Below are 24,428 nucleotides of genomic sequence, written 5' to 3'. Positions count from 1 at the left end.
TGTGGCCAATGCCGGCACCGGGAATCTTGTTAAAGTTGAGGGTCGCATGGATTCAACTCAGTATCAGCAGATTCTTGACAATAATGTGCAAGAATCAGTGACGAAGTTGAAGTTACGCAGGGGATGGATATTTCAGCAAGACAATGATCCAAAACACCGCTCCAAATGTATTCAGGCATTCATGCAGAGGAACAATTACAATGTTCTGGAATGGCCATCCCAGTCCCCAGACCTGAATATCATTGAACATCTGTGGGATGATTTGAAGCGGGCTGTCCATGCTCGGCGACCATCAAACTTAACTGAACTGGAATTGTTTTGTAAACAGGAATGGTCACAAATACCTTCATCCAGGATCCAGGAACTCATTAATAGCTACAGGAAGCGACTAGAGGATGTTATTTTTGCAAAAGGAGGATCTACGAAATATTAATGTCACTTTTATGTTGAGGTGCCCATATTTTTGCACCGGTCAAATTTTGTTTAAATGCAGATTGCACATTTTCTGCTAGTACAATAAACCTCATTTGAATCCAGAAATATAACTGAGTCCATCAGTTATTAGATATATGAAACTGAAATAGCTGTTGCAAAAAACAAAATTGTTATAAAGAAAAAAGGTTAACATTAATAGGGGTGCCCAAACTATAACATATGACTGTACATACTCTTTTTTTAAACCAGTTATTTTTATTTAGGTTTCAAAAGATTTTAAACAATAAACAGTGGATATCAATATACATGTAACAATTCACATATCTTGTAGTAATACAATCAAAGCCATCCCCCCCCTCCCCCAATACTCCTTATGCCGGGTATACTTGAGAGTCTTAGCAATCATATCACCGCCATCCAGGCGGACCATATTTTTTCGAAAGTTCTTTCACCATGCCTTCGCCTGTAAATGCTTTCCTCTAAATGCATTACCGTACGTGTCTGAGCAATAAATTCCCTCCTAGTGGGGGGTTCCGAATCCTTCCATTTTCGTGCTATTAGTTTGCGTGCCACATACAGCAACCTCGCTATTGCCACTTTGTAATGTTCCGAGACAGGTATCCCATCCACCTCCCCCAAAACACACAGCACTGGATTCCTGTCAAGCGTACATGCATAAGCTCTCTCAATTTTGTTGATAACGACCAGCCAGTATGCCACCAGCCGCGGACACGACCATAGCATGTGTAACAGTCCGGCCTGGTCTGTGCCACATCTAGGGCAGCTAGAGTCTCCCCTCAAGCCCGCCTTGAATAGGACCAGGGGTGTTTTGTATGTTCTATGTATTACATATAATTGGGAGAGCCGTGCCTGCTCGCTTAGAGAGATCTTCGGGACATATTCAAGAATAGCCTCCCATTGTTCTGTTGTGAGGGTACCCACCTCCCTTTCCCATTTACTCTTTGCAGTGAGGTGATTGTCCCCCAGATAGGAGTGTAGTAGATCATGATATATGCTCGATATAACTCCCCTCGTCCCTCCCTTCGACTGTACATGCTCAGTAGTGACCAGTGCTGTGTGGTCATAGATGAGATGAATCTGTGCTCCACTTTATGTACATGCTCAGTAGTGACCAGTGCTGTGGGGTCGTACACGAGATGAATCTGTTCTGTACATGCTCAGTAGTGACCAGTGCTGTGGGGTTATAGATGAGATGAATCTGTACTGCACTTTATGTACATGCTCCGTAGTGACCAGTGCTGTGTGGTCATAGAGATGAATCTGTGCTTCACTTTATGTACATGCTCAGTAGTGACCAGTTCTGTGGGGTCGTAGATGAGATGAATCTGTGCTGCACTTTATGTACATGCTCAGTAGTGACGAGTGCTGTGGGGGTTATAGATGAGATGAATCTGTGCTGCACTTTATGTACATGCTCAGTAGTGACCGATGCTGTGTGGTCATAGAGATGAATGTGTGCTTCACTTTATGTACATGGTCAGTAGTGACCAGTGCTGTGTGGTCATAGAGATGAATGTGTGCTTCACTTTATGTACATGCTCAGTAGTGACCAGTGCTGTGGGGTCGTAGATGAGATGAATCTGTGCTGCACTTTATGTACATGCTCAGTAGTGACCAGTGCTGTGGGGTCGTAGAGGAGATGAATCTGTGCTGCACTTTATGTACATGCTCAGTAGTGACCAGTGCTGTGGATTCGGGAGTCATCGAAATGGAGGAGTCGGAGGTTTGGCTTAGAGACTCCACAGTCCTGATAGAAAGTGGAATAAAAGGATACCGTGTTATCTGTTTTTCTTTTATATAAATCAGATGTTAAGATTTATGGGCCGGACATAGATCTCTCCAAGAAACTGCCCTTAACTTTCAGACGCGACTGGCCCTTTTTTCAATATGACTGCCTAAACACAGCCTTATGTTACAAGTAAGTGCAAAAGACCTCTTTAGTATACTCAGCATTAAAGGGTTATTTTCACCTTCAAGAACAGCTCAAATATAAAAATACTTGTAAAAAAATAGCTTACAAATGTATAATTTATTAAAAATTTACTCCTTTATCTCAAGAATGGAGGACTTATTAATTTTACTGTTTACTGCTCATTGTCTAGTTTACTGTCCACCTCTGGAGTGATCAGTGGTAGTCAATCACCTAGGCAAAGAGTGAGGTGCTTGAAAACGCTTTCCAAAGAAGCTTCTAAGCACTGCTCTGACTTATCCAATCAGCTTCAGAGCCCCTGCACTCCAACGATGTTGCACAGAGCAAAGCTTCTGCATCACAGAATGAAGTTTGGGCCAGCAACGACCCCCTGCTACTCGTCCAAACAGTCAATCAGGAGTGCATCACCCATTCGCAAGCATGATGGCTAGGGAGCAGTGTTTTGCTAAGGATTGAAGAGAATGGAACCCCTTAAACTATTTTGATATGCAGAAAGTTCTCCACTTTAGCATCTCATTGACAACCCTCCCTTTCGTATACAGCCGAGTTGTCATAAGGACATCATGTGGATCCACATCACTCTACGTCCCAACTATTATTAGGTCAACACAACATGAACGGTCACAGTAAATTATCACTGGGATGTTTGAACACCAGAGCTACAGACTTAGGGCCGATAACACAAACCAGCAACATACCAACAATTGCAACATACTTACCATTTGTCTGCAATGATCCTGCCAGCATTTGTCTATTTTTTTAAGGAACAGAACACTATCCAAAGAATCTGTTAATATTATATTAAGGAAAATAAAATCTGAAACCAAAAACTTAGATAACATACCATGAAGTATCAGAAATTGCTAATAAAGGTTTACCCTGGTGATCTGACATTTTCAGCCACTGTTTTTGATGGCCTTACTGTTCACAAGATGCTTTATCTACTCATCGGTGGATCAGTGTTTACTTCTGAACGCCTGAAAAACGAGACTCGGGCATTTGTGATGATGGCGCCTTTGACTTTAATGATGCAGACTGCGTCCCTGTCGATTTGAGGAGAGAACTAAAAGAGTTGTCAACTGCGCTTTGATACCCACCACAAATAGGTGTATATTGCTGAAAAGGATGTCTGGCAGAATACAAGGTGACTGTCCGCATCACTACAGTCAAAGGCCCATCAGCGCAAACATCCAAATCCCAGATTTCAGGCGTAATCCCCAATGGAGTCAATGATGAGTGGATAAAATGTGATGTGAAGAAAGTTTTGGTGACAAAAGTACTAGTGACACACACAATGCCAGCTATGAATAAGGTTGTCATAAGGTAGAAACCGACTCATCTATGAGTGCAAAGGATCTTTAGATGGGTTGTACGGTCACTCGGTGTGACTTCAGATTTATGAATCCCCCTAACGCACGCACTGGGGGCAGCGGGGATTTGCCCATTTCAGACCCAGTTATACAAGTCTATGGAAGTGAACCAGCGCCTACTTGCTGGGAGTAAGTATAACTCATACATACCCTCAGTTCCCGGCGAATCCCTGAAACGCGCTGGTGGATTCATAATTCACACAGAATGAGTGCAGACTTATTGGTTTAGATAGGACAACGCCTTTAAACCAAGGCAATCGATCAATGAAAAAAAAAAAAAAAAAAAAAAAAACACAGCAGCAGATCCAATACCTGAATAAAGCCATAAACTTATTTTTATCCATAACATACACACTACAGGTTGGCATGCCAAAAATCAAAGGATGATCATGGGATGCCCAAAATAAGAACGCCAGCATCTCTAACTACAATTCAGCAGCACGTCTCTGCCGGAAGAGGATTACTAATAAATAAGAATTCCTGACCACTTCTAATAATAATTGTATGAGCTAAAGCTCAGGAGCCACATGTGGCTCGCGGTCCCATGAATTGTGGCTTGCGGCTGTCTGCCAGCTTGGTACATTAGCTCCAAGTGTAGCAAACAGGTATGAAGAGCACATCTCAAAATGATGAATTTTTTGAGTACCCCTGCATATAAGATCATATCTGAAAGCATTCATATTGGTCTTAGAGGTTTAAAGATAATTTAAATATGGAAAGATGGAGATTGGATGATACTACCTATCAGAGGAGGTGCTTGAAGCTGGACGCGAGTGTGGCGGGAAGTGCTTGATGGGAGAATACTGATTGGGGGGGGGGATTGGGGGAACCCCTGGATCTTGGTATTCTGCTTGGGGTGATTTCTGTGGAAAAGCTTTGGTTATCATTATATCCATAATGGAGGCTTTGGGTGCCACTACTGTGAGGAGGGGTGGGAGCTGGATGTGGCTCTCAATGTCAGAGAGGTTGGGGACCTCTGCGTTTAAGAATGAGGCCTAGTCATACAGTCCAGATGCCTGGTTTACCTGCAGGGCAGATAGATGTCAGATTACTGCCACAAAGACTAAAAAGAAACAAATTCATAAAATAAAAAAGGATATTCTCTGAATTGGTAAATTTGTGCTTTGATATGGTCTTCACATATCTGCCTCAATTGTTTGTAGAGGTTTGCAGAAATCTTGTAAGAGCAAAGGTTTTCAACAGCCTAAAAAACAAAGTACATGATTAAGATTAATAACCAACCAGAACACAGCGAAATACCTCCGGGACATAGTTCACCGGCACATGCGCACTAATGCTTTTCGGCTTTGCATGCAGTTGGGCAAAGCATACTGTACGTGCGCAAGTCCAGATAGCAATGCGCACACGTGTAATATGAAGACTAAGTACAGAAATTCACTGAAATATTGTGGACAGCGGCCAAGTAGGCGTGGAGGAAAGGACCCAAAACACCGCTCATCGGACCAGACCCAAGTCATTTAAATACCACGCCAAAATGAGGTGACAGATTCCCTTTAAAAGGTCACCTAGGTGTAGTATGCAGCTAATCATTAACCCCTTCATGACACACGCTGTACATGTACTGCGCATGCTGTGTCTCTCCCTCTGATGTGGGCTCAGGCACTGAGCCCACACCTTTCCCGGCACGTCAGCTGTTTTGAACAGCTGACATGTGTACCTAGCAGTCACGGGTGGAATCGAGATCCACCCACGGCTGTTAACCAGTTAAATTCCGCTGTCAATCTCTGACAGCGGCATTTAATATGATTGCACTGAAAGCACGTCACTAATCCCACCCATTGACACTTGTGTCACATGACCGTGGGTCGCCGACGGGTTGGCATGACAAGTCGGCGTCTGCAACAGACCCCTGTGGTTGTCATTGCCAGACTGCTATGAGCACTGCCCTACGGACGACGCTCATAGCAAGTGAGCATTTTTACTACACACAGGCAATCTGATAATAGCCTGTGTGTTGCAGAGGTGATCAGAAGATCGCAGCTTCTAGTCTCCCATGGAGACTATTGATGCAAATGAAAAGTTAAAAAAAAAAAAAGTTTAAAAATATGAAAAAAAAAAAAAAAAAAATATATAAAAAGTTAAAATCACCCCTCTTTCGCACCATTCAAAATAAAATAAAAAGAATTTTGGTGTTGCGAAAAAAAAGACAAAACGCCAGAATTACGTTTTTTTCAGTCGCTGCAACATTGCATTAAAATGCAATAATGTGCGATTAAAAGCCCATCTACACCAAAATGGTATCATTAAAAACATCAGCACGCCACAAAAAATAAGCCCTCATTCAGCCCCAGATAATGAAAAATGGAGACTCTACGGGTCTCTGAAAATGACAATTTTTTTTTACTTTTTAAACTTTGGATTGTTTTTTTTTTTCTTTTCACCATTTAAAAAAAGAACCTAGACATGTTTGATATCTGTAAACTCATAATGACCTGGAGAATCATAATGGCAGGTCAGTTTTAGCATTTGGTTAACATGGTAAAAAAAAGTTGTGGAATTGCACTTTTTTTTGCAATTTCTCCGCACTTGGAATTTATTTCCCCATTCCAAGTACACAATATGGTGAAACCAATGGTGTTGTTCAAAAGTACAACTCGTCCCGCAAAAAAGAAGGCCTCACATGATCATACTGACGGAAAAATAAAAAAAGTTACGGCTCTGGGAATAAGGGGAGCAAAAAACAAATGCAAAAACGAAAATGGGCTGCGGCGAAGGGGTTAAGGTACCGTATTTTTCGCTTTATAAGACGCATTTTTATTCCCCCAAATTTTGGGGGAAAGTGGGGGTGCGTCTTATAAAGCGAATCTGTGTGCTGCTGTGCTATAGAGTGGGGGGGGGGGGCGGCTCTAGCTTGGAGTCAGGGGGCTGGGGTGGGCTGGATGGGGGCTGCAGAGACAGTGGGAGGTCCTGTGCTCCCGCTCATTAGGCTCATGTAATATTCACTGCACCCGCTGTCCATCACCTCGGTGCTGAAACAGCGCCAAGTTGGTAGACAGGGGAGTGGTGCATATTACATGTGCCTGCATTCTCCCCACCCCCGTCACTATAGACACATACTGATGATCACTCCTGCTCCAAGCTCCCCCATGGCTTTCCTGTGTCGAGTCTGTGTGTCATCCTCCTCCTGCAGGGTGAGCGGCAGCAGCAGCTCATTCAGGCAGCTCATCGCTTCAGGACTTTGCATGATGTGACCATAGGACCTGCGGTCACATGACTCCCAGTGTGCACGGCGAGTCACATGACCGCAGCTTTGCAGCTCCTATTGGTCACATCATGGAAGGTCCTGTAGCTACAGAGCTGCCTGAATGAGCTGCTGCTGCATGTGCCCTGCAGGAGGAGGATGACAGCAGACACAGGTAAGCCACGGGGGAGCTGGGAGCAGGAGCCATCATCAGTAGGTGAGTTAACTGATTATTATTTTAGCATGTGCTTGCCAGCAGGGGGGATTATAGGACCGGGGGGACAATGTGTGCCAGCAGGGGGGAACATAGGGATGGGGGGCTGTGTGAATGCCAGCAGGGGGGAATATAGGGACGGGGGGCCATGTGCGTTCCAGCAGGGAGGCATATAGAGAGGTGAGGCCAGAACCAGGATAGGATGGGGGGCTATGTGCCAGGATGGGGGTTATACAGATACCAGGATGAGGGACATATATATGATTTGTAAGACAGACACTGGCATTATAAGACACACCTCCATTTAACAAGAAAAACATTTTTTTTCTTTTTCTTCACCAAATTTGAGGGTGCGTCTTATAATCAGGTGCATCTTATAAAGCGAAAAATACGGTAATTAAGCCAACTTCACATCTGTAAATGCATCAGCCATTGATAAACATGACATCTAGCGCAGCTACTAAAATAACAACCCCCCCACCTTCACACACAGTACTGGTCACATACCAATACACAATGCAATCATTAAACGGGTTGTCCAGTTATAGCAACTTATCACCTATCAAAGGGATAGTAATGCACTGTTAGCATCTGCACCGATCAGTAGACTGAGGAATATTTATCTGCTATGGAAACTTTCATCCATTACAAATTAGTAAGGCAAGAGACAGATGCCCAAATGCCCCGCCATTCATTCCACTTGAAGTTGATTGAAAAAGCTGAGTGCAGTGCTCGAAGAGCCATAGGGAATGAAAAGAGCGCAGGTCGAGCATCAGCACTGTTGTGACATTCTGCTGATTGCTGTTGTTCCCAGAGGTCAGACCCCTACCAATCTTGTGGATAGGTGATATAGGAGTTGCCCGGTGAAAACAAGTTAACACCAGTGCTTGCTAACGTCAAACTAGACCCCTATGTCAGGTACTACTGCTCTGTAAGGGGATAATGCTGTATGGCAGTAACAAATACAGAAGACATTGGGATAAAAGATACACCTTTAATAGTACAGTCTGATTCACTCGCCTGGTATAATTCTTCTAAGTTGTACTTTATTGAAGTGCTATTTTCAATGGCATCAACTGCTTCTTTCAGCTTCTGCCAGGTTTCATCTGTGTAGTTTTCAGGCAATTTGGGTTTTTCTGCAAAGAGGTGAGAGTAATATAGAAATAAAAACTAAGAGAAGAAAAATATTCATATACAACAAAGCCTTTCCCATGAGAAGACGGCAGGGATAACTAGTAGACAATGGGAGCTTTCAAAGTTGACGGATTAATGGGGAAACCTGGCGATTGTTCCAGATTGTGTAAAATGTGACTGTCAGCACAACATGAAGCAGAAATCCTCACCAAGAGACATCACAAGGAGATACCAGAAGACTTCTGCCATGTTATGTGACTGATGTATTAACCAGGGCTGTGGAGTCGGTAAGCCAAACCTGCAACTACGACTCCGACTCCCACACATATTGCTTATATTTAAGTGAAAAATTTATTGTAGTACAATGTGAACCTTAGACATTTAATCATTTTTATGATCCCATAATCAAGATATTTAGATAGAACAGAATATATATTGGTGTACTACCCGGTTTTCATTCTTTTTGGTACAGATACGATATGGATAGACAGATATGGATAAATGGATAGATAGAGCAGATTTCTAATCTGCTTTTGCTATTGAAAACATTATCTATGAGCTCAAAAACCTTTCAGGTGATGCGGTTTTTTAAAAAGATGATCAGCTTTTGCAGCTGAAAAACGTATCCTCAAAAAACACAGGAAAAACGCTGTGTGTGAATGTAGCCTTAGATCAGGAATAGAACAGTCATTTATAGGACATTTCATAACTTTCCCAAACTCCTATGAAAAAATATTCAGCACATCCTGCATTGAATTACTGTACCCAATTTATTATATATTTTAGGAGTCGGAGTCGGTCCATTTTATACCGACTCCAACTCCGACTCCGACTCCACCAAAATGAGCACCGACTCCGACTCCACGACTCCGACTCCACAGCCCTGGTATTAACAAGGTGGATGATTTCAAGGGAAATGATAGGCCTGAAAGTCTGCCATGTTCATGGTGTGACCTCTGACATTTCAGAAGTGTCACGTCTTACCTTTGGCAAACCAAAAAATATAAAAAACCCAAGCGCAAGGAGGAAGTATAGATGTACAAGTGCATGAACGGGTAGAGAGGTAGCAATTTATCAGTCCTGTTACGATTATCACTGGCTTTTTTAGAATACAGCTGCCATTATGGCTTTCATTGCCAAGATACCAGGGTTGCCAGTAGTAAAGGCTACAGGTGTTCTGCTGACTGTGGTACCATTAGCACTGGATTATGGATTACCAGGTGCGAGAAGAGTAATGTTTCTTTTGTTGTTTTAGAATATTTGCACAAGTTATAAAATAAACAAACAAGGAAAACTAACTGGCCAACTCCTGTAAGGTAGCCATACCTTTTCAAGTGGATGTAGCCAGTGTGGAAAATCCATCACATGCCATAGATCACATCGCTGAACCAAACATCTGGGTGATTGAACAGCAGTCGGAGTTAATGTGATAAAGCAGGGGGAGGATTCTGATCAAAGTGGCAGGGGTTTAGTCCTCTCCCTCAATTGGGAAGCCAGCAAAGCTAAACACATTAGTGTATAGTGGGTCATCAGTAGCAATTCCACTGAGGGGAGTCGATGGAGTGACATAGGCAGAGATCTCACACTCCTAACAAGCAGTGGTCACTACTGACAGGACATGTAAAGAGTTAAACGAGCCATGGTGTGGCATCTTAGGGTATGTGCACACGGTGCGGATTTTGCTATGGAGCCGCAGCGCTTCTGGCCCTGCGGGTCCGCAGCAGAATCTGCTGCGTTGTACAGTACAATTTTACTTTATGTAAAATGGAAACCGCTGTGCACATGCTGTGGAATTTTCTGCGCGGTTTTTGCTGTGGTTTCAAATCCGCAGAAAGAAATGACATGTCACTTCTTTTCTGCGGATTCCACTGCGGTTTACCATCTTCTCCATTGTAGAGGTGATAAACCGCAGGGCAAAACCGCAGGCCAATCCGCAGGTCATTTGACCTGAAATTTACCTGCGAATTTTACAAAATCCACGTGCACATAGCCATAAGGTAAATTAGGAATTCCAAATAATTAACTATTGTTTGGTTGTATAAATAACGTAAACTATATATGTTAGATCTTGATTCACAGTGTTTTTTTCAGCATCTTCCACTTGCTATAAATCTTGGTTATATGAAGGCCCTTTTAACCCCTTCACCCCCAAGGGTGGTTTGCACGTTCATGACCGGGCCAATTTTTACAATTCTGACCACTGTACCTTTATGAGGTCATAACTCTGGAACGCTTCCATGGATCCCGCTGATTCTGACATTGTTTTCTCGTGACATATTGTACTTCATGTTAGTGGTAAAATTTCATTCAAAATAACTTGCGTTTATTTGTGAGAAAAGCGGAAATTTGGCGAAAATTTTGCAACTTTCCAACTTTGAATTTTTATGCCCTTAAATGACAGAGATACGGCACACAAAAAACTTGATAACTAACATTTCCCACATGTTTACTTTACATCAGCACAATTTTGGAACCAAAATTTGTTTTTGTTAGGAAGTTATAAGGGTTAAAAGTTGACCAGCGATTTCTCATTTTTACAACACCATTTTATTTTTACGGACCACATCACATTTGAAGCCACTTTGAGGAGTCTATATGATAGAAAATACCCAAAAGTGACACCATTCTAAAAACTGCACCCCTTAAGGTGCTCAAAACCACATTCAAGAAGTTTATTAACCCTTTAGGTGAGTCACAGGAATTTTTTTGAATGTTTAAAAAAAAAAAATGAACATCTAACTTTTTTTTCACAAAAAAAAAATACTTCAGGTTCAATTTTTTTTATTTTACCAAGGGTAACAGGAGAAATTGGACTGCAAAAGTTATTGTGCAATTTGTCCTGAGTACGCTGATACCTGATATGTGGGGGGGAACGACTGTTTCGGCGCATGGCAGAGCTCAGAATGGAAGGAGCGCCGTTTGACTTTTTCAATGCAAAATTGGCTGGAATTCAGATCGGACGCCATGTCACCTTTGGAGAGTCCCTGATGTACCTAAACAGTGGAAACCCCCTACAAGTGGCCCCATTTTGGAAACTAGACCCCCCAAGGAACTTATCTAGATATGTGGTGAGAACTTTGAACCCACAAGGGCTTTACAGAAGTTTATAACGTACAGCGGTACAATTAAAAAAAATCATTTTTCCACAAAAATGATCTTTTCACCCCAATTTTTTTTTTCCCCCAAGGGTAACAGGACCCTAAAAGTTATTGTGCAATTTGTCCTGAGTACGCTGATACCCCACTATTTGGGCGCATGAAAGAGCTCAGAAGGGAAGCAGCGCCATTTGACGTTTTTGGCTGGAATTGAGATCGGACAACATGTCGCGATTGGAAAACCCCTGATGTACCAAAACAGTGGAAAGTTAACCCCCCACAAATGACACCATTTTGGAAACTAGACCCCCTAAGGAACTTATCTAGATGTGTGGTGAGCACTTTGAACCCCCCAGTGCTTCACAGAAGTTTACAACGCCCGGGCGTGAAAATAAAAAATTCGTATTTTTTCCACAAACATGATCTTTTAGTCACCATTTTTTTTATTTTCCCAAGGGTACCAGGAGAAATTGGACCCCAAAAGTTGTTGTCCAATTTGTCATGAGTACGATGACACCCCATATGTGGGAGAAAACTACTGTATGGGCACACGTCGGGGCTCGGAAGGGAAGTAGTGACGTTTTGGAATGGTCTGCGGGTGTCATGTTGCCTTTGGAGAGCCCCTAATGTACCTAAACAGTGGAAACCCCCCACAAATGACCCCATTTTGAAAACTAGACCCCCTAAGGAACTTATCTAGATGTGAGGTGAGCACTTTGAACCCCCAAAGGCTTCACAGAAGTTTATAATGCCCGGGCATGAAAATAAAAAAATCGTATTTTTTCCACAAACATGATCAATTAGTCCCCAATTTTTTCATTTTCCCAAGGGTAACAGGAGAAATTGGACCCCAAAAGTTGTTGTCCAATTTGTCATGAGTACGATGACACCCCATATGTGGGAGAAAACTACTGTATGGACACACGTCGGGGCTCGGAAGGGAAGCAGTGACGTTTTGGAATACAGACACTGATGGAATGGTCTGCGGGTGTCATGTGCGTTTGGAGAGCCCCTGATGTACCTAAACTATTGAAACTCCCCACAAGTGACCCCATTTTGGACACTAGACCCCCCACGGAACTTATCTAGATGTGTGGTGAGCACTTTGAACCCCCAAGTGCTTCACAGAAGTTTATAACGCTCGGACGTGAAAATAAAAAAATCATTTTTTTTCCACAAAAATGATATTTTTGCCCCCAATTTTTCATTTTCCCAAGGGTAACAGGAGAAATTGGACCCCAAAAGTTGTTTTGCAATTTGTCCTGAGTAGGCTGATATTCCATATATGGGGGTAAAACACTGTTTGAGCGCATGGCAGAGCTTGGAAGGGAAGGAGGAATTGAGATCAGACGCCATGTTGCATTTGGAGAGCCCCTGATGTGCCCAAACAGTGGAAACCCCCAATTCTAACTCCAACCCGAACCCCAACACACCCCTAACCCTAACTCTAACCCTAGCCCTAACGGAAAAATGGAAATACATTTTTTTTATTTTATTATTTTTCCCCTAACTGAGGGGGTGATAACGGGGGGTTTGATTTACTATTTATGGCGGCTTTTATATTTGACAGCTGTTGCACGCTAAAAGACGCTTTTTATTGTAAAAATAGCTTTTGCATCACCACATATTGAGAGCTATAATTTTTCCGTATTTTGACCCACCGAGTCATGTGAGGTCTTATTTTTTGCGGGACGAGTTGACGCTTTTATTGGTACCATTTTCGGGCATGTGACATTTTTTGATCGCTTTTTATTCCGATTTTTGGGACGCAGAATGAACAAAAACCAGCGTTTCATGAATTTCTTTTGGGGGGGGGGGGGGGGGGTGTGCGTTTACATCGTTCCGCGTGCGGTAAAATTGATAAAGCACTTTTATTCTTCGGGTCAGTACGGTTACAGCGATACCTCATTTAGGTCGTTTTTTTATGCTTTGTCGGTTTTATGCAATGAAAACTATTTTATATAAAAAATTATTATTTTTGCATCGCTTTATTCTGCAAGCTATAACTTTTTTATTTTTTCGCTGATGATGCTGTGTGGCGGCTCGTTTTTTGCGGGACAAGATTACGTTTTCAGCGGTACCATGGATATTTATATGCGTCTTTTTGATCGCGCGTTATTACACTTTTTGTTTGGCGGTATGATAAATCATTTTTTGCTTCGTTTTTTATTTTTTAAGGGGTTCGCTAAAGGGGTTAACCAATTGGACAGTTTTATAGGACGGGTCGTTACGGATGCGGCGATACCTAATGTGTACTTTTATTTTATTTTGTTTTAATTTCCAAAAAAAGGATTTATTTGGGGGAATATTTTATTTTTTTTCTAATTTATTTGGCGATTTTTTTAAATTTATTTTAAACACTTTTTTTTTTTTTTAACTTTATTAAATAGTCCCAGGTGGGACATCAATGATCGCTGATCTGTCACATCACAGATCACTGTGAGAGATCAGCGATCTGTCACAGGCAGTGCAGAAGGCTTCCTCATGCCTGCGCTTTGCAGGCAATGAGGAAGCCAGCTTCCTGCAGGCCCCCGTCGCCATCTTGGATTCGGGGGCCTGCAGGAAAGGAGCCCCCCGCAGCAGCGCTGCACATTGCGCTGCCGTGGGGGGCTCAGGGAAGCACGGAGGGAGCCCCCTCCCTGCCGAGGCTTCCCTTTAACCCCCGGTACACCGCGATCGTGTTTGATCGCGGTGTGCAAGGGGTTAACGTGTCGGGGGTGGTCCATGACCGCCCCTGACACATTGTGCCGGGTGTCAGCTGTGATAATCAGCTGACACCCGGCCGCGATCAGCGGCGCTCACTACGTGGGCGCCGCTGATCGCGGTAGACGTGCTATCCCATCCATGGGCATAGGGACCCGGGTCCCATGGACGGGATAGTACGTCGGATGTCAGGAAGGGGTTAAAGGAACAGAAAACTGGAGGAGAGTTCATAAGAATGCTCGTTACCAATCATCGGCCCATGTAAGCTTATGTCCAAACTTGGCGGGGTTTATGTAAATTTTCAGCTGCTTTCCACAGTACCAGCAAAGCCTATGAGATTGCAGAAATCTCACGCCCACAACTTGTTTTTTCCCCGGTTTTATCAAAACGCTGCGTTTTTTGCAAAATGTCGCATTTTTCACCCATTGAAGGCAATGGGTAGTGCAGAAAACGCAGGTATCAGGTTTTGCTGCATTTTTGGTGCCAAAACCTGATGACGTTTAATCAGATTATATTTTATGTACTAAACAATATCAGCACGCGCAAGAGACAGACGCAGCGTGACAAAAACACAGCAAAAAAATGAGGCAAACATTCAGCAAAACTTGCTTTTTTGACGTTGCTTCTTCAATGCCAAGAGAGCAGATTTTGCCTGCAGGAAAAAAAAAGCATCAAAAACGCAAAGTGTGAACATAGCCAAAAAATACTGCCAATCAACAGCAAAACACCTGTTGAGCGAAAAGAGCTGGAGTGACTGAGGCCTCAGATCTACACTGACTCTTCATCTTCATTTCCATATCAATTCAAACGCTGATTTCTCAATAATGGAAGAACAGACTGGTCATGGAAAAGGTAATGCTGGACTTGTCTCTGACATGAGTCATGAGTAATAATGAGCAATGACATCGGGAAAAAAGGATTGAACCACATGAAGAAAGAACAGGGCAAAACGCCTTGGAAAGTCATGACATCAGCTGAAAATATCAGTAATTAGAACACAGTTTTGTCAGTTAGTGAAAAATATTATCAGCTGGTTAAAGTGATGGCTTATAAAAAGGTGTCTCAAAGTTCCACGCAAAAAAAAAAAAAAATCTCATGATGGTTAAGACCAGTGAGCTGTCTCAAGACCTTTGCAGCCTGATTATTGCAAAAAATACTGATGGCATTGGTTACAGAAAAATTTCTAAACTACTCAAGATTCCAGTGAGCACTGTTGGGGCCATAAGCTGGAAGAGGAAAGAACATAATTTCACCATAAACTGGTCACGACCTGGTGCTCCCCACAAGATTTCAGTCAGAGGAGTGAAAATAATAATCAGAAGTGAAGTCCAAGAGCCAAAGACCAATGTGGGAAGCTACAGGAATACCTGGAATCAGCAGGTACAATTGCTTCAAAGAAAACTATAAGTAATGCACTGAACCTCCATGGTTCGTATGCACGCTCATCACGCAAGACTCCATTGCCGAACAAAAAGCATGTTGAAGCACATTTAAAGTGAGAATATAATCTGATCAGATGAGACCAAAATTGAACCCTTTGGATGACATTATATGAACCATGTTTGGAGGCCAAAAGACACTGCATACCACCCCAAAAACACCATACCAACAGTGAAGTTTGGAGGTTGGAACACCATGGTGTGGGAATATGTTACAGCATACGACACTGGCAAACTTCATGTAATTGAAGGATGAATGGACAAATGTAGAGACATTCTTGATAAAAAATCTTCTGCCATCTACCAGAGATCATGAAGGTGAGACGCAGGTGGACATTTTAGGAGGACAATGCCCCAAACACGCAGTTAAGGAAACTCTCAGTGTCAGAGAGAGAAAATAAAGCTGCTAGAATGGCCCAGCCAATCACCTGATCTGAATCCAATGGAAAATGTATGGAAGGACCTAAAGCTTAGAGTTCATAGAAAGAGGCCACGGGATCTCCAGGATTTGAAGAATGTTTGTATGGATGAATGGACCAAAATTGCACCTGAGCAATACATGCATGAGCAATACATGCGATTGTTTCTCCATACCGGAGGCGTCTTGAAGATGTCAAAGGCTTTTGTACAAAGTATTACCGTAAATTTCAGCAAGCATGTGCAATATCTTTTGCCTGTGTCATTTTGTTACACATAACTTATGGACATTACGGTTTGATTTCTTTGCCTGTGTGGATTACATGGGTTGTTACAGAAATCTGGCGACAATTTCATGTCAATAGCACCTTTAGAAATATATTTACTTAGAAAAATGGTGACTTGTTCAATACTTATTTCACCCTCTGTGTATGCATTTCCCATTTATGTGAATTTCCAAAGGGTGGCAGTTTATATACACAGTTGGGATATGTAAAAAGTCGAGCACCTTTGCAAATACACAGCCTAACTTACCTTGTACGGATCCTGAGTTACAACTTGTATTATAGACAAAAGCGGCATTCACAAACCTAAAAGCTTCAGAGCACAAGTCTCCTTACAATTTGCAGGATCACTGTCTGCACAAAGATTGTAACGGTGTTTTGCATTCTTGGAATAGTCTTTACAGTGATACTACGCAGGAAAAAAATAAATCACTGTTCCAATACAGCTAAGCTGATAGAAGTGTGACTTAGGCTGTGTGCCCACAATGCGATTTGAAAGCGTTTTTGCCGCGATTTTCGGCGCAAAAACGTTTAAAAATCTTGTACATGACGCACCCCATGCATTCCTATGGCATTCCGCACATGCTGTGCTAATGCTGCGCTTTTTTCCGCGGCGGAATCGCATCGCGGAAAAAAATCACAGCATAATCATTCTTTTGTGCGGAATCGCAAAGAATTGCCGCGATTCCGCACCCATAGGAATGCATGAGAATCGCTTACTTCCCGCATGTGTCTATGCCCACCATGCAGGAAGATAAGCGTCTCATGTGCGGTTGGTACCCACGGTGTGGAGGAGAGGAGACTGTCCTCCAGGCCCTGGGTACCATACCCCTGTAAAAAAAAAAGAATAAAAAAATTGGGGTATATTCACCTTCCGACGTCCCGCGCTGCATTCCCGGGCCTCAGCGTTCCCAGTAATGCCTTGCGGCAAGGTCCTGTGATGACGTGGTCTCGCGAGATCGCTATAGTAATGCAAGACCAACGTCATCACAGGTCTCGCAAGGCATTACTGGGAACGCTGAGGCCCGGGATGGCAGCGCGGGACGTCGGAAGGTAAATATACCCCGATTTTTTATTTTTTTATCATTTTATCTTTTACTATAGATATAGTAAAAAGCTGCTCACACTTGTCAAACACTATGTTTGACGAGTGTGACCAACCTGTCAATCACTTTCCAAGCGATGCTTCAAATCGTTTGGAAAGTGCTTGAGAAAATCGCAGCAAAATCGAGAACAGAATCGTGGTAAAATCGCGGTGAAATCGCACAGAAAAAAAAACGCGCGATTTCTGGGAAGGAGTCCGGTTTTCATTGTGCGTTTAAAACGCTACGTGGGCCCATAGCCTTAGGCCTTAAAACCAAGACTCCGCAAGTAGGCCATTGTTTTTTTCCCACATTTAAAAAAAATGAGCACTTATCATTAGTGTCTCATGAATATGTTCTTATCCATTTTTCTTCCGTACAACAAAATTTCCGATGGAGGTTTCCTAACCTGATACTAGCAGCCAGTGAAAAACAAACGGTACACGGATGCTATTAATGTGCACTACTCCGCTTTTTGTTTTTTTTCCCCCACCTTCCTATATCTTCATTCACTTGAATGGTTGAGTTCTGCTCACAAAACAGACCAATGTGGCACATGTGAAAAGCCCCATAGAATACGAGTCAGTGTAAACAAACTAACTTTAAACACTAACGTTAAAAAAGCCGATTAAACATGTTTATTGTGAATGCAGCTCTGAAGGAAAAAAGAAACAAAACTAGCTGTAATTCAGCATCAGACAAAGATAAGAAGTGCGCTTAGAAACCTGCTGTTTACCTTGCATACCAGCTTCCAGCGCCAGCACGCTGGTATACAAGGTACACAGTGGGTAACTAAGTGACGCGCACCCTTAGTTACCCGCAGTTTAACTTGGATACCAGGCTCCAGCCCGCTGGTCTCCCGCCTGCCACATGCAGCGATGCGTGCTGGCCAGCGGGAGACCAACGATCAAAAAAAAGGTCCAGGGCATTCGAGCACGATCACGATCAGTCAAAACTTGTGACTCAGCAACGATCTTGCTGTGTATGACGGGGGCTTTAGATTATACTCACCCCGGCATTCGGTACGGTCCGATCGGTGTCGCCGTCCGGTGCCTCCCATCTTCATACTATGCCGTCCTCTTCTTTCCTTCCTGCCGTGGCTCCTGCGCAGGTGCACTGCTCTGCCCTGTTGAGGGCAGAGCAGAGTCCTGCAGTGAGCAGGCTCCGGGAGAAGTCCGGCACCTGCGCACTCCAGTATTCTGCTCTGCCCTCAAAAGGGCAGAACGCCTGTGCAGGAGCCACGGCAGGAAGGAAAGAAGAGGACGGCATCGTATGAAGATGGGAGGTGCCGGACCGCAACACCCATCGGATCAAGACCAGACCGCCCCCCGGTGAGTATAACTCCTTTTTCTTATCTTTCAAGTTACATCAGAGGCTTATCTACAGCATTACAGAATGCTGTAGATAATCCCCTGATGGCGGTGCCGGCAGCTCATATTCAAAAAAGGGTGACAGATTCCCTTTAAAAGGGATATCTGGAACTTTAAAAAAAAAAAAAAAAAAAGTGCCTAATCACTAACAGGCAGGTAGTTGCTACCTACCAGCCTGTTGTGCCTGGAGCCGTTCTCCGCCTGCATACAGTGGTCACAGACTTCCGCTGACGTCTCGTCAACAGAGTTGCAATTTCTTTTCCTGATCATAGGGCGGAACTACTGGTGTCATGATGATTGACAGCTGGCTCTCGGCTGTCAATCAGCATGACAAGAGTAGTCCCGACCTGTCATCAGGAAGACAAGCTGCTGCTCTGTTGACAAGGAGCAGATGAATTTCCATTAGGAGCGGTCAATGACCGGCGCTGGCTACAACAGGTAGGTAGGTGCCTCTGTTCGTAACTACATGCCTTTTTTTTCCTTTAAGTCCCAGATATCATTCTTTTAAGAATAATGCTTAACGTAGCGGACAATTGCTACAATAGATGACCGAAACGACATTATGGCTTTGCTCATGCATCATCTCATATGTCAAAAAATGTTTGCTCCAGTCCAATCCACACACTAGGTTTTTCCTGGACACTCAGATGTCAGTTACTACACAGTACACCAGCCAGGCAGAGGCTGCAAGGACACTGTTCTGGCCTCCTTCTGACTAACAGACACATTAACTGTGTAGAATACATAACTATATTGAAAAATAATAAAAGCAATGTGGTTTACAGCTGATTAGAGCAGTTAAAAAAGTCATCAAGCATAACAAGTGTGCTATAAACCCCATGGATCTAACATGAAAGTGGAAGTCTGTGATTGACTGCAGTGGTCTGGTGACTGGGACGTAATCAGAGACCCATCTGATGACATCCTGTTCTAGTCACCTGACCGCTGCAATCAATCGCAGGCTGCCACGGTCAAACCTTCTTGTCTGGGCACACACCACCAGCAACGGATCCAGCGAGTAGCTACCACTTAAAGGGATTATCCACTTCTAGACAACCCCTTACAGACAGCTCCACTGTACAGCCCACAATAGAAGGCATACTTACCGCCTGGGGCCACACGGCATTGGCCCGTCACAGGACTGCTGCATTATTCCATGAGTATGGAAGTCGGCCCTGACAGGATAGTGAAGGCTACAGATCAGCGTCAGTCAGCAATTGTCTGGAGCGGTCACAGCACCGACACAGACCTGCACAGTGGACCGGCGGTAAACAACCCCTTTAATCATACCAAGCAGTTTTGAGGCTGGAAGACCCCCTTTAAATCTTCCCACTGGTGATTTGTGAGTGGCCCAGTGTAGGTGCCCACCATAGGCCGCCCCCGAGAGGGGGGCACACTTTACCTTTAAAGTTCTTGATGACTAGCTTCTTGGCAGAGCCGGGCTTGCTGATGGCGAAGCTGGAGACCGGCGAGGCTTTGGTGAGCCCATTGGCATGGTGCCCTGCGGCCACTGCCGAGATGAGCAGGTTTTTATTCCTGGTGGGCTGGGGGGTGGACGAGGAGGAGGACGGGGACTCCTCCGCCATCTTCACATCCAGTCCTAGGAAGTCCAGCGTGTCCTCGAACCTCAGCTTCTTCTGGATGTGGTGGGAGTTCCTGGGAGGGGAGATGGGGTCGTAGTCGTCAGCGCTGCTGCCGGTGTTCAGCCGCCGCTTCTTGCTGGCTCCCTCTGCCTTCACCTCCTGACTGGGAGGGTTGGGGGACGACAAACCTGTGGGGAACATGAACACAGCAGACATAGGAGCGCGGCGGCCTCCGGACCCAGGCACACTGCTTGTTATTGTCACCACAGAGGCACCAAACATGGCCTCACTTCCTCTCTCTCAAGGCATCTCGGGAAGAGCGGCCTCCGCACACTACCGGCGGCCGCGCACCACCCGCCGACACCACAAGTGCCCTCACCTACCGGAAGGGCTGGCGGCGAGGTCTTTCATACTGCCCGACCGTGCGGGCCTCATCCGTCGCCTTTCCCTCGCCGAGCTGCTGATCTGATTGGTCCCGGCAGGGAGTTGGAGAACTGGGAGGGAGAGAGCAGGAACACAGGCGGACGGCCGGGGGCGGAGCCACTGACAGGCACTTTGCTGCTTGGGTTATGACGTCACTTAGTCGGATGAAGCGCCGATTGGTGGAGCCACGTGATGTGAAGTCATCAGCGTGCAGGAAAGCCTCTCCCGTCACCTGGAGAGAGCGCAGCACATTGCTGAGGAGACGGGAGCGAGTCACGTGTTGTGCCCGAGCCGTCACGTGATCCCTCACCATGTACTGTGGTGTAGGGATAGCTGTTATCGTGAGGTGCCCCGTGTTATATACCGTGCCGGTGTGTTAGGCTGGTTTCACATTTGCGTCTGTGTGCGCAGCGTGTGATCCGCGTAAATCTGCATGCGTTATGCGTATATATTTAACATGGGGTACGCAGGGACGTGCATTTGCATGCTTTTGTGTACGCATGCGTTGTTTCGCGGAGTGCAGCGAACGCCACATGTAGCATTTTTTGTGGCATCAAAAACCTGTCATCTATGTGAAGGCATGGGGATGAGGGCGTAAAAAACCGCGTTACTGTCTATGTGTGCGTTTGATATGCATGCGTACTTCAGAATGAGCAGGAAATGGTTACATCCACCCCCAAAACAAAGCAGTCTAAAAGGAAGTGTGGAAACGCCAAGGCCATTACTCTCCAGCCTCTGGATCTGACCACACTCGCTGTGTAAGTAGAGAACCTTCGCAAATGTCTCACTGCAGGCTGCACTTTGTCCGAATTTTATTTCTGTTCCTTTTAGACTGGTTGTCTGCTGGTGTCTCTCCTGGTGAGGACAACACTGTCTAACTATAGAAGCTTTGAAAATGCCTGTCTCTCACTTTTTGTTTTCTGTTCCTTTTTAGACTGGTTGTCTCTTCTGGTGCTCTGGTTGGCTCCTGGTTCTGCCGGCTCTCTTAGTGCTGGTGTCGTCAGGCTCCTCGTGTGTCTCAGGAGGAAAGACGGGGTGTAAGTATTCTTTTCATCAGAGTTGTAATTTAATTTGTTTTCAGTTTTACTTAAAATTCTTTTGTTTTATTTGATCTATAGGTTCCTCAATGGGAAGAAGACAAACAGGAAATTGACAACGATCAACTCATTAACCTTCTGCAAGAGCGAGTACCGTTGTGGGACACCTGTGATCGTCAGCACTCCGACATTGTAGTGATTCGACGACTCTGGGAAGAAATGGCCAGGACTCTGTGGCATGATTGGGATCGTGCCACGCCACATACCAGAAATGATTTTGTAAGTATTGCAATGTGGTCTGACACGCCAGTTAAACTATAAATGTAGGTGCATTGTTTTTCAATTAATATTTTCCCCTTCACAGTGAAGAGAATAAGAGTCCGTTGGCGCTCGATTAAGGATCGCTTCAACAAGGACATGAGACAGGAGAACCAGGTTAAAAGTGGTGCTGCTCAAATGATAATGAGAAAATACAAATACCACCGTAACTTTGCTTTTCTGAGGCCTGCGCTTGCTCAGCAAACGTGAGTATCTTTTGTGTTGTCTTATTATTATTTAACTTTTTTTTTCTTTTTACTAATGTTTTTCTTTTCACCACAGAACCAGGTGCAGCACAACACAACCCTGATCATCCTCGGTTGAAGCAGCCCCTCGTCGACTAGACAACGAACAGACGCAGTCCCAATCATCCACCAGCAATATAGCAAACTGTCAGGCCTCACAGGCAGATGAACAGGCAGCCGCAGGTCCATCAGGTTTTCCCCTCTCCCAGCCCTCTGCCGCTGCTTTTGTTGGGTCTTCTCGTCAGCGGCAGAGGGCCTGGGAGAGGTCACTCAGGCCCAAGTTTATGCACTTAAGCTCGGTCTTCCAGGATGGGATTAAGGTGCTTGGTGACAGAAGAGTGGGTTCAACCATATGAACACACTTATACAGGATGTCAACAAACACCTTGACCGCCTGGATGCCAACCTTGAGAGACCGGCGCAACATTTTTTTTTCAGCAATAGAGCGGGAAGTGTTGGAAAACCTTACGCCTCAATTCCAGCTCAATGTCATGCAGGCCTACCAGGCTGCTTACAGCCACGCATTGCAGCAGCAGTCCCAAAGCTACAATCCACAGGCTGGAGGATGTTACCAGCAGCTGAACATATACTTTATAACTTCCACAGCACCGAACTATCCTCCGCCACCACCGCCTCCAGTTCACAGATCCACCACGCTGCCGACTTGATCATCCCTGCAGTCAGCAGCATCCACCATGCTTCCAAGTTCAGCACCCCTGCAGCCAGCAGCATCCACCACACTGCCTAGTCCAGCAGCACGCCAGAAGACTGCTACAGAGACCACCACTCCCACTCGGCCAAGAAAACAAAGGACAAAAAACAGATTCCCACCAGGACAAAGACCTGGAGGCAAAAAACCCTGCCAAAATTGGACCCACCACCTCCACCCTCACCTACCAATGTGTCTCTGCTGTCAAATGTGTCACTACCTTCCATTGTGCCTGTACCTTCCAGTTTGTCTATCTATTCCCATGATTCCATTCATGATCCAATCCTTCAGTTTGTTACCCCTTCCTCTGTAACCCCTTCCTCATCAACTACCACACAATCCTCACAGCTCCACACCCCCAAGGTCCACCCCATGTCACCCTCAGTTAGACCCCGATCCTAAACCCAATTACTTTTTTGTTAAATAAAATTTTTATTTTCTTTGCAATATCTGTGTTTTCTTTGTCTCTTTAAGCGCCGCCACAAACACACACGTGTGTATTGTATTGTTGAGGGAACTTGTAACGGGTGTTTTACTACAGGTATTTTATTTAATACTGCAAACATTACAGGTACATTTTAACGTTACAGGTACATTTTACTTAGCGGCTTAAACCATTCCATCTTGCCATGCCACACGTCCATTATAAAAAAACAAAAAATGCAGCAAACTTATCCCTCATTTGGGCAACTTCCACTGTAGTCCTCAGATGGTGTTCTTGGTAATCATGCAATGTAACAGGTTCCTCAGGTACTAAGTTGGGTCGCTCTTTTGCAAGGATGAAATTGTGCATAACAACGCACGCTTTTACAACCTCATCAATTGTCTCAATTTTGAGATTTATGGCTGTTCCCAAAATGCGCCATTTAGATACCAGCAAGCCAAAGGCACAATCCACAGTTCTTCGTGCCCTTGTCAGTCGGTAGTTGAAAATCCGTTTGGTGTGATTCAAGTCCCTACTGGAGTAAGGTTTTATAAGGTTTGGACACATTTGAAAGGCCTCGTCCCCAACCACAAAAAACGGCATTGGCAGTCCTTCAGTGTTTGGAAGAGGTCATGGCTGTGGAAAATTTAAATTATTCCCATACAAACGTTGGCCCATGTCAGAGTTTTTGAAAGTCTGAGAGTCATTTTTCTCGTCCAAATGAGCCAACGTCCACGGCGACAAATAGACATTCAGCATCTTCAATCGCCATGAGAACAATCGAAAATTATTTTTTGTAATTAAAATACTCAGTTCCACTTCCTGCAGGTTTCATAATCCTAATGTGTTTGCCGTCCACAGCCCCCAGATAGGAAAATCACAAATGTCCTTGATTTTCTCAGCATTTTCCAGCTAGAGTTCTTTTGTGGGTTGGGGAGGAATTCTTGACGCAGAACGTCACATAAAGCCCTGCAGGTGTGTCCAACAATCCCA

The 24,428-nt window shown here is 44.4% G+C and overlaps 1 protein-coding gene and 1 long non-coding RNA gene across 5 annotated transcripts in view; one reads left to right on the top strand and one right to left on the bottom strand.

Annotated features, from left to right (window-relative positions):
- The window catches only part of CUL4B (cullin 4B), a 111,004-nt gene extending 90,165 nt beyond the window's left edge, over positions 1-20,839 (bottom strand). The window contains exons 1-5 of one of the 2 annotated variants that reach the window (XM_073547584.1): positions 20,663-20,839; positions 20,099-20,467; positions 8,193-8,308; positions 4,857-4,960; positions 3,106-3,175 (exon numbers count right to left, since the gene is read on the bottom strand). In XM_073547584.1, coding sequence (XP_073403685.1) covers positions 3,106-3,175; positions 4,857-4,960; positions 8,193-8,308; positions 20,099-20,467; positions 20,663-20,714 — 711 coding nt within the window. In that variant the 5' untranslated portion in view covers positions 20,715-20,839. Of the gene's footprint in view, positions 1-3,105; positions 3,176-4,856; positions 4,961-8,192; positions 8,309-20,098; positions 20,643-20,662 lie in introns of those variants that run through there. The other variant, XM_073547583.1, reaches the window with a different exon arrangement.
- Positions 20,840-21,005: 166 nt separating this feature from the next.
- LOC141050908 (uncharacterized) lies at positions 21,006-23,594 on the top strand. 3 transcript variants are annotated; one of them, XR_012220558.1, is made up of 4 exons: positions 21,006-21,460; positions 21,637-21,739; positions 21,821-22,018; positions 22,104-23,594. It is a non-coding gene; the product is annotated as an uncharacterized lncRNA (long non-coding RNA). The 3 variants fall into 3 exon arrangements; XR_012220559.1 differs by having other exon boundaries at positions 21,821-22,263; positions 22,340-23,594; XR_012220557.1 differs by having other exon boundaries at positions 21,821-23,594.
- Positions 23,595-24,428: the final 834 nt, after the last annotated feature.

Source organism: Dendrobates tinctorius, unplaced genomic scaffold, assembly GCF_039654945.1.
Source record: "Dendrobates tinctorius isolate UK_male_01 unplaced genomic scaffold, ASM3965494v1 ptg000154l, whole genome shotgun sequence".
In the NCBI taxonomy this organism is placed as follows: Eukaryota; Metazoa; Chordata; class Amphibia; order Anura; family Dendrobatidae; genus Dendrobates; species Dendrobates tinctorius.
This window is presented reverse-complemented; position numbering and strand designations above follow the sequence as displayed.